General features: G+C 52.0%; 4 protein-coding genes across 4 annotated transcripts; 3 read left to right on the top strand and 1 right to left on the bottom strand.

The window, feature by feature from the left end:
- Positions 1-67: 67 nt before the first annotated feature.
- Positions 68-1402, top strand: GT037_010895 (transcription factor bhlh protein; the record flags this gene model as incomplete). The annotated part of the gene is made up of 1 exon (XM_038935942.1): positions 68-1402. One exon carries the CDS (start codon positions 68-70, stop codon positions 1400-1402), a length of 1335 nt encoding a protein of 444 aa, XP_038781496.1.
- A 561-nt stretch (positions 1403-1963) lies between these two features.
- Positions 1964-2269, bottom strand: GT037_010896 (uncharacterized protein; the record flags this gene model as incomplete). Its single annotated transcript, XM_038935943.1, has 2 exons — positions 1964-2049; positions 2128-2269. The coding sequence occupies 2 exons, from the start codon at positions 2267-2269 to the stop codon at positions 1964-1966; spliced, it is 228 nt and encodes a 75-aa protein (XP_038781497.1).
- A 798-nt stretch (positions 2270-3067) lies between these two features.
- Positions 3068-3538, top strand: GT037_010897 (uncharacterized protein; the record flags this gene model as incomplete). Its single annotated transcript, XM_038935944.1, has 1 exon — positions 3068-3538. The coding sequence occupies one exon, from the start codon at positions 3068-3070 to the stop codon at positions 3536-3538; it is 471 nt and encodes a 156-aa protein (XP_038781498.1).
- Positions 3539-5017: 1479 nt separating this feature from the next.
- On the top strand, positions 5018-6276 carry GT037_010898 (arsenical-resistance protein acr3; the record flags this gene model as incomplete). The annotated part of the gene is made up of 2 exons (XM_038935945.1): positions 5018-5315; positions 5396-6276. The coding sequence occupies 2 exons, from the start codon at positions 5018-5020 to the stop codon at positions 6274-6276; spliced, it is 1179 nt and encodes a 392-aa protein (XP_038781499.1).
- Between the last annotated feature and the right edge of the window lie 4074 nt (positions 6277-10350).

Consider the following 10350-nt stretch of genomic DNA (forward strand, 5'->3'; position numbering starts at 1 on the left):
TAGCGATTGTATCTCCTGATCAACGCGTGAGCTCTTCCGTGCAACAACCCACCTGCGGACTACCATCATGGCTCTCAATTGGGACGCATTCCTCAATACTGAGGGTTTCAACCTACCGAACGACCAATGGTCCGATCTTTTACCACCTACGTCTGCCCCTCCCAACTCCCAAATGCCTAAATCCACCACCGACACGTCAGGCTCTTCACCTGAAGACGTCACCAATTTTGACTCTCTTCTCGGAGGAACATCAGGCGATCCTTACTTTGACGACTCCCTGTTCTTATCCAACGATTACTTTCTCGGCGACCTTGACGTCCTCAAGCCCTTGGGCAACAACGTCGGTGGCGGCAGATCAACCACCGAGTCGTCACCCGAGCCTACAGCAGGCACTGGTAACAACTCACAATCTCAGACACCGGCATCGCTGGCGGACCAACTGAGCCAACAGTTACCCCACATGTCGCCCGCTCAGAGGCAAGCACTTCAACGTGCTAATACCTTTCCTAACCCGGGCTACGAATCTTTGTTTCCCAACAATCTGGAATCCGGTTTCGTTGAAGACCTCACCTTCCCAGACGGCCCGAAAGGATCTTCAACCGCCTCCAAGCCGGGACTTGAGAGAACTCAAACAACAGTAACAGCAAACACTACCACAAAGCGGACCAAGAATAAGCCAGACATACTCTCGGCTTGCTGGACATCGCCACTATGCCCTAATCACGACCAGATCGATGGCACGCCACCTAATCCGTCGACGTGCGGCGGTGGGTGTGCTCCTTTCTTGTTCGCCGACCAAGATGCTCTTCCGAGCATTGGCAACCTGCTCTCAGACCCCCAGGAAGTCACCATTGAAGACGGTGTAGTAGAAATTCAGCGACGGCCCAAGAAACGATCTGAAAGCGACGCGTCAGCAAACGGCTTCTCAACACGTCACTCTAGAAACGAGGAATCTACCACATCGCCGACAGACGATCGGCAACGGATGAAGAGCGAGACCACAGAAGACAATTCTACAAAAGCGTCGCCTCAAGATGCCGACGATGAAAAGCCAAAATCACGCCGACGACTGCCGCACAACCAGGTCGAACGAAAGTACCGGGAATCACTAAACACGCAACTAGATTCTCTCAAGCGTGTCGTGCCCTCCCTCCAACAAAACAACCGGGCATGCGACGGCGCCGACATTGAGGACCTTCCCACACCCTCGAAGCCTAGCAAAGCAGTCATTCTTGCATCTGCGACTGCCTACATCAAGCAAATGGAGAAAGACAAGAAGAGAGTGGAAGAAGAGAATCAGCTGCTCCGAACAAGGGTCAAGGCCCTCCAAGCACTTGTCAAGTGCGACGACTGCAGCCTGATGCAGTACGTCATGGATCTCAAGATCAAGCAGGCGAGTTGAACAACATCGTGGTCTCTTTGCTTCTCTATCCTTGGTAGATAAGATGCTGGCATCTATACAGCATTCACTCGGCGTTTGGTTGGGTCACGGATGAAAACGTAAAACGCTCCATGTCAACGGTTATAGCTTCGTCAATCGATAAGATGGTTGCTTGTTCACTTCACGGCCGTCCTGTACTGGATACATACAGCATATTGCTGTTATATAATGATGGTGTTTGGGGCTAGGACGGTATGCGCTTAGGCAAGAGCGCTCCATGGCGTTTGTGTGATGTGTTCGCTCTCTTGCGATATTGTAGAGTCTCCACCGTAGTTGAATGAACGGTTTTCACACTGCTGTTACAGCGTCCCGCAATACGCAATGTGCAACTGGAGAATAGCGATCGGCCAGATCTGCTTTATGAACTCATCGCATTATTACTATTTCCTAACCAGATACCGTTCTCGATCTTCCAAATGAGCCATACAAGAAGGAGGCGAGATTCCTATTATATATCATCTACCCCAAACGCCAGAAGATCGCAAAAGGCCACCGGTCTTGACCATCCTTGTTGTCCTGCTCTCAATCTGCGCTCACATCCTCGACCTTCACTTCAACACCTTTCGCTTTTGCATCCTCGAAGTTGGGTGCTACATATCCGTCTTCTTCTACAAATAAAACGGCTAGTCAGCCTTTCGTTCGTCTTCTCCATGAGAGGTAACAGGGGGTTGAAGTGGAAGACTTACGCATCCGACATTGTATGTAGCCGATTGGGTAGATTGGTCCGTCCCATCGATCCCAGCCTTCTTCGTAAGATGTGATAGCGGCTTTCTCAAGCTCAAAGGCGAGTTCTGCAGCGGTGGGTGTAGGTAGCGTTGTAGCGGACATTTTGGTTGAAAGTATATTCGTGGTTGTAAATGTTGATATTTGCAAGTATCCGATGCAAGTAGGTATCGTTGTTGCTGGTTTATCTTGTGCTTGGAAATCGAGTCTTGTCCTCTCCAGAACGCGGATTAAGTAGTCCTTCCTAGGAGTCGCGACTCATAATGTTGGGAACGAACATCCAGCATGTGGTGGCGAGACTTCTCACTTAGGCAATGTCAACACGGGGTTCAGCAGCACACGCGACGTCGTATTCGCCTCGGTAAGCATTCGAGACATCCAGTATCACACTATCCCGCGAAATCAACCCGCGCGTTTTCTCCGCATGGAGGATTTTGTCAAGGGGGACTTCCAGATGCAGGGTTCGGGACGTTGCGGGGGTGCGTCTCTTGTAGTGGCGAGACCGGCTGCTTCCGCCCGGGCGCGCGCCGTCACGCCACTTGTCTCTCCACCCGCAGGCTAACGCTGGAGGTGTCCTGCTACGAGGGCAGATTTCTGTCGATCAGAAGTGATTGTACATGGGCTTTCTGGTACTGGATTGCCTGTGTATCACACGATATTGCTAAGCTGCATCAGGTCATATGCATCTCTTAGTAGGAGGATGGCGTACCTTAAATGGTAACGATGGTTCGCGAGGCTGTAGATTCACATCACAAGCATTCTACTGCATCTACACTGCACTATTAGCTACCAGCGAGCAACATCTTCGGTCACTCCATTGATACCCGAACTACCAAGATTTACTTCACCACTACGATCACAATCAGAAGTAGAGGACAAAGTTCGACCAGCATCCCACAACACATGTCACTCTACCCAAACATTCTCGACATCTCGGCCTTCAATACGATGCTTGCGCAACACCAACACCAGCAGACCCAAACGTCTCATTTACCGCCTTCCCCCAACAAACCCACGCACACGCCACACCCAGGTCACCAAATAACACCGTACCACGTCTCCGAAGCAGTCCTAGACTTCTTCTCGCACATGTTCGCACCCGCCTCATACCAGTCGTGTACATGCTCGACGCCGTGTTGGACCCCAGCATCTCCTAGCACCGACGCCTACGTTGTAGCCTCGGAGCACGACAAGAAGCTTAAGATTGTGGTTGACGACGACATCGTGGTGCTGGAGAACGAAGATGATGGAGGACCGTTATGTAGGGAGGCTACCATTGCGAGCTGGAAGGCCGGAGGAAAGAAGGAAAGGAGAAACAGTAGTAGGAGAAGGAGCCTGCAATGGTTGGCGGGTGTGATTGGGAGGGAAGCATAGAAGGAAGTGTGAGAACACTCAGGAACGAAGATAAGAAATAGAAAGGGGAGCGAGAAGGTAGTCAAGTCGAGGAAATGCAGATATAATGGCAGGACTTGATTCATACTATAGATACACAATCGACATCCTCTCAACCGCTATAAGTGTGATTATATACACTATGTTGAGAAGAACCTCCGGATGTTCCTAAAAGTAGCAACCAGTCTAAATGGTGCTTCCGTGTTGAAGACCGAAATGACTGCCCAGTCAATGCTACCTAGCTGCCTTAAGGCCGTGTACGATGGAAAAATTTCGGTACTCTCCAACAGCTGCCCATGTTCAAACTAGTTTCTCCTGCATGGTGCGTTGCGCACACACGGAAAGATGATCACAACAGAAGACACTCTTAAAATACAAATGCAGAGATTGATCCACACTATGAATGAATAACACAAGTCTCATAGCAAGACACCATGGTTCGAAGGAACTCCTGAGACACGTTCGATCGTTTTGATGTCCTTCGTTTCCTACTCCCTCCTACTCTCTTATGGATAAAGAGTGGCCAGTCAAGTTACCCTGTCAATTTTTTGCAGTCTATAGCCTCAACCCGCACGGTCCAGTATGCAAAACATCAGACCACGACCCATTGCACACTTGGTATGTATGCGAAGTGGACCAGTCGCCCGACCGCCTTCCTTGTTTTGTTTCTCTGTGTGCCGATATCCAGAGACGCTGGGACGTACCAGCAAGGAGCTCAGAGGTATTCGAAGAACTTGGGAGGTACAAGTGAGAATTCATGACTGCGCCTGGAGATACTCGATGAGAATGGGGGAAAAGATTAATGATGAAGCTTGGAAGTACTTGATAAGAAGCTACATTTGCAAGCAACCAACATGTATGAGCCGTCGGATTGTTGGAGCCCATTTTTGCAGAAGATCGCTCTTTGCCTTTGCATGTCTGGTCCCGAAGATACGCCAGCGAGCATGGTACGCTATTCCCTTGAGGCGACGGGTATGCATTCACTGAAGTGAAAGGCAAATGTAGCAGGTACGCTACGTAGTCATATTGGCAAACCCAGATCAAAATCCAGATCGCTACGCTCTTGTTCAGTTGCGCAGATACGTTGCACAGTAAGACCATGTGATAAGCATGGCAGAGCTGACGCATTATCCAAATGCGGCTTCGAAAGCCGTCCAAGGAATGTCGCATGACGAGCAAGAAGAAAAGAAAGAAAGATCGCCAACCCCAACGCTCGTCACCGTCTTTGCCGCCCGAAGTTCTGCCCGTCTTAGCGTCTTGGCAGCAAAAAGAGTAGTCACTGCTCAGTGATGATTGGTTGACTTCACTATTTCCGCCTCACCCACCCATTACTTTAGATGGAAAGGTCGCATTGAATTATTGACATTACCAACGCGTCTAAAAGCTCAAAGGACGACAACGACGACGATTCGCAACTTTGCGAAGCCGGAGAGAAAGAAAAGAGAAAAGACGGCAAGCAATATGAACACAGTCGAGCGCGGAGCCATGGGGGAAGAAAAGGAGATAAGACTAGGAGATGGGGAGCATAGACATGCTACAGATGTGGAAAAAGCTGGCAACGATGGTGGTGACATGATGGGAGGAACACCGTCTACGAAACCCGACCTACCTCCTTTGAAAGGCCTATCATTCCTCGACCGCTTTCTGGTAGTATGGATCATTCTCGCCATGGCCATTGGCATCGCCTTGGGAAACACCGTCGATTCCGTGGGTCCCGCGTTACAAAGAGGAGAATTCGTTGGCGTCAGTATACCAATCGGTACGTTTTAACATCCTACAAGTCCGCATCCATCCTAGGACACGGTCGCAGGTCAACTGCTAAAAACATTGTGTACACAGCGATCGGCCTCCTAGTCATGATGTACCCTATCCTCTGCAAAGTCCGCTACGAAACTCTCCACCTTCTCCTCAAGAAACGCGAACTCTGGATCCAGATTGCAGTCTCGTTTGTGCTCAACTGGATTATCGCACCTCTCTTTATGGTAGCACTCGCTTGGGCTTTCCTGCCCGACCGGCAAGACCTCCGAGAAGGACTCATCTTCGTGGGCATTGCACGTTGCATTGCCATGGTCCTCATCTGGACTGATCTGGCGGGCGGCGACGGCGATTACTGCGCCGTCTTGGTTGCATTCAACAGCATACTGCAGATTGTCCTGTTCGCACCGTTTGCCGTGTTTTATATCCAGGTTGTCAGTCATGGAGATAAGACGGATATAAGTTATGAAAAGGTCGCGCAGAGCGTGGGTGTGTTCTTGGGCATCCCGTTGGGTGCTGCGGTACTCACGAGATTGGTATTGCGGTCCCTGTTGGGAGAGGAACGGTACCAGCGTTGCTTTATCCGCTATATCGCACCGCTTTCACTCATCGGGCTGTTGTATACGATCATTGTTCTTTTTGCTAGCCAGGGCGCGCATGTAGTTAGGCAGATTACGGATGTGCTAAGGGTTTGCGCGCCGTTGTTGGTTTACTTCATCGTCATCTTTACGAGTACAGTTTGGTTTTGCTGGAAGATGGGATTTAGCTACAAAGTCAGTTGCACGCAGAGCTTCACAGCTGCGAGCAACAACTTCGAGCTGGCTATTGCGGTAGTGGTTGCTGTGTACGGGGCGGGTAGTGGGCAGGCGCTTGCGAGTACAGTGGGTCCATTGATTGAGGTCCCTGTACTGGTGCTTCTTGTATATGTTCTCAAGTGGATACGAAAGAGATGGCAATGGGTCTAGACTCTAGACCTTGGTAGCAGTGTATGATGATCGGAATAAGACATCCACCACCATGTAAGCTAGCCGTTGAATCAGACCTAGGACTCAGTCGTGAGGGAGGTACATTTGGAATGTTCCTTGAACGCTTGTGCTGGTGTGCCTTAGTGACATGTTTGTCGGGACGGTTCAGCAATGGAACGCTCTGTCGAGGTTCCATCGTTTGTAGCAATCAATGTCTAGTAACCAGTCATGTACGAGCGGAGAACGTACCGAAGTTCTTTCTATACACTAAGCATATACACCAGCATCATTAGTCAACCACAACCAGTGTTAGACCAACGTGGGCCAGGGTATAAAATGCAACTCCACAGAGTGAGATGGGTTTGACGTTCGGCTCCGAACACCGGTTCTTGATTTGGATAAGATTGTGGTCTTTTGATCGGGCGGTGAGGAAAACGTCAATCTCAAATCGAGTCGGGTAGATATCAACCGGTGGCTTATACAGCAGGATAACGCATCGATTGTGCATGATTGTACCCACAATCTGAATCATAGGGGATATAATTTCGCAACGCAATCGTGGCTGACGCGTGGGTTGTAGTCTGAACGTCAGTGTCCAGCAAGGAGATGCCGCTGGTGACCGAAACGACTTTGACATCGGATCTTAGGGGTAACGGATATACGCACTACGTCGGAGATCGCCCTGGGATGCGCACTCCCAATGGTCTTTGTGGGTTGTACCATCATCGTACATGCTGGGACGGGCCATGACACGGTGAGGGCCGCCTAAGATGCTGCAAAGGTTTGCGAATCGAGACTTTGCGGCATACGCCATGTGCGAACACAAGATAACGCGGCCGGTCGACAAATACTGTCGTGTATGACAACCGAATGGGCATGCACGGCATGTATGCTGACTCGTCATTCCGCACGCAGAATTGTGGCGCGTGTGTCGAGAGCGACATGTAGGCAGATGCAATTTGCCATGTGCAGGAAGTTCTCTCGAAAAGAGATAGCGGCGGAAGAGTATGGAGAAAGGCATGTCGTGCATGGCTAACGGGAGCCAAAATTTCGGTCTTTATTGAGCCTCGTGGTGAAGCCCTATCGTGATGAATTTCGCTAACCGCCGTGTCCCCAGTCAACACATAGCGACCTCGGATAACCTACACCAACTCCAGGCGAGAAAGAAAAGGCAAGCGGCGCCGAGAGTCATTCCGCCTGCTGGAAGAAAACGGGACATGACGTAAAGAAGGACCGTAATTCGGCGCGCACGCTGACTCTGCGTTGGCAAAAGTTTCCGATTAGAGATATGCTGCAGACGGATTATGCTTCTCGGGCTGTGTATGTTTCGATGATGTCGATTGTGCAGGTGCAATATGTCTGGAACACTTTGACGCGCCTGAAACGCCTTTCTGAGGTGTCGGGCAGGCCCAGGCCATGATGTTCTGTCGTCTCAGAAGCCTGGAATGTAGCCCCACGCGCGCTTCATTCTGCAGCCGCGGGCGAATGCCGTCGCGCGATGTGCTGTATCCCAGGCTGGACCCATGCGAATAACGGCAGTCTCTACCGGCATCGACCTTGTTGCAGGCTGTCAAAAGAGGGGAATGTCTCGCTAGAAGGCCGTCCGGCGTACGGCGTCGTGTTTCGAGAATGTTGAGTGGGTTGATGGTGGAGGGAACAATGGTGTTCATGCGGCATCGACCGGCCGGCGGCTCGCCCAGTCACTTTCCTTCCCAGCCCTATGGAGAGTCCCAGTAGACCGGTTCAGCCATGTTAGCGACGACCGTGTTTCACTCTGCCTTGCTATGCTCATCCCCGCACTCTTGTCGCCCTCGCCATCATCTGAGCCTGTTTCTTCCCTCTCCAACCCTGCAGCCGCCCCTTGCGAGGTTGCATCGTGGATGTTTTATGCTGGTGTTGTGCTGATAACTGAAACTGCCCCTCTGTGCCTGCAGGCATATCGCTCGCTACCAGGTCACCGCCGTCTGGATCGTGGAGCTGACATAAGACCCTGGCGGCATCTTCCTGGCAGGCAGCTGGCGACGTTGTCATCACCACTTGCCATGTTCTCGCTCGCGTCTCAGTCCCTTGGGCATGTTGTAACATTGGAACCATTGTTTGGTTATGATGATGGGAAAAAAAGTCTGCTCGCTATTGACAGCGTGCATTAGGTGCACGATGATCGCCTTCTAGCTACACTCAGTAAACAGTTCGCGGGTCTGGTGTATAGTCTCCCGTGCGGCGCAGTTCTCTGAACGGCAACTAGGAGCGAATTAAGCTGTGTGATCCTAGGCGGTGAACCATGCTTCTGGGAACGCTTTCGGCAGCATGCATCACGTATCGACAAAGTTACCTGCCGTGTTGGCGACTGCATGCGAATCCAATCGATCTACCTGCTACTGACTTAGCAAAAGCTAATATCACACAGAAGTCACAAAAAGACATGTAGGCATTTATTGCTTGTTATCGCCGTCGCGAGGAGAGCCTCTCGCAGACAGATGGGTGGGGTTTGGCCCCTTGCGTAACCCTTCTTGTACCAAACGACGAGTCGGCAGCGGAACGGCGCGCGGCGCTGCAACAAGACTTGTGTCGAAGTGCGTCGAAGTGCAATCGAGATGGTCAAGTTATTAAGTGTGGGTGGGCTGCAAAAACCTGGGAGCAGAATCTGGGAGCAAGTATCGGGACTATGTTTCCGGTCCCAGAGAGCGTTTTGTGCCATGCTCGCAACGTGCTCTTGCAATGCTGCAGACGGGCAAACGCACATGCAGACATGCAGGATGACGGTTCGCTGGGACAAAGCAATTGTTCGGTACTCGTCTCGCGTAAGCACGATGGTGATTAAGCAGCTGCTGGGGAGCGCGGAGATTATCCAGGCTGAAAGCTATCGTTGGGTGGTATCACTTGGGTAGTCATTTCGGTCTTGGAGGCGAAAGCGTCGCTTGGGCCGATTATACGTGTAGGCTGATGGTGTCCTGAAGCGGCAGACGACGAGCACAGAAACGGCAGGGCGTGTCAGGGTGGGTGTGAATGACGGCGATATGCAGGCGTCTCATTCGCCCAGGTGGAGCATGGTACGGGATTCCGCGCAGGACGCTTACCACTCTATTGGGCGTAGAGGCCAAGACGAAGGGCTGCGATGCGTGCATCAGCTATGGGAGGGCACAAGATGCATGGGAGGGCAGAGGATGCATTAGGTTCCAGAGAACAGGGCGCATGATAATTTGTCTGAGCGGTGTGTGTGTGCGTGCTAAGAGAGTTGAGGGTATGCTCAGGGTGACTACGGTGCCTACGAGTGGGCCGGTGACGGACAGGGAGAGGGCATGGATGAACAGGGAGAGGGACGCTTGGAGGGGACAGGGAGATGGAAAGCAGCCAGTGAGTGCACGGATCCCCTTCCGACAGAGTGTTACCGCCATAATGGTAACCGGAAAGAGTCTTGTCTAGGTTGGGTCAAACTCCGAGCGTGAGTGGCATGGACAGGCCACCTAATTAATAGTAGCTCTGTTAATGGCCTGCGCTGCCGACGGGTCCCAGACGTGCAAAAGATGGGTGGAGCCGCCGGACTGCCTCTTGCATTGATGCCGGCACGCCTGCTTGTGGTCGCAGCCCCAGCCAGCGTCAGCCCTCGTAGTCGCGCTTGACGGAAGCACTGCAGGGGTCTTCGTCGCTTTTAAATACCTCCCGCATCGCTCTCTGATGACTGAGATCGGCCTGCTGGAGTAGCATCATACCTGCCGGAGACGTCGCCTAGCCACGCCTAACCACGCCTACAACCCTACCACGACCAAGACACCCGTCCCATGATCAGCGCAGCATACGACACGACTACCGCATTCGCTCAACGACGACAACAAAGTCACCCGCCACTGGACTTGCTCCCGTCGTGAGGCAGCTTTGAGTGATTTGAACAAGACGGCCGCCCTCGCTCCAATGGTCACGATGGCGTCGAATGGGTGAGTGCTGAGTGCACCGCTGCCNCCCCCCTCCCCCCGCTCCGTGCGACATGCAACTCTGCTCCGGCCAGACAAACTGACCAAGCGCGCCAGATTGCCCGTGCCCGCTCAGAACAGCAACTATATGGAAAATGGCCGCTGG

Source organism: Alternaria burnsii (assembly GCF_013036055.1).
Source record: "Alternaria burnsii strain CBS107.38 chromosome Unknown 751, whole genome shotgun sequence".
In the NCBI taxonomy this organism is placed as follows: domain Eukaryota; kingdom Fungi; phylum Ascomycota; class Dothideomycetes; order Pleosporales; family Pleosporaceae; genus Alternaria; species Alternaria burnsii.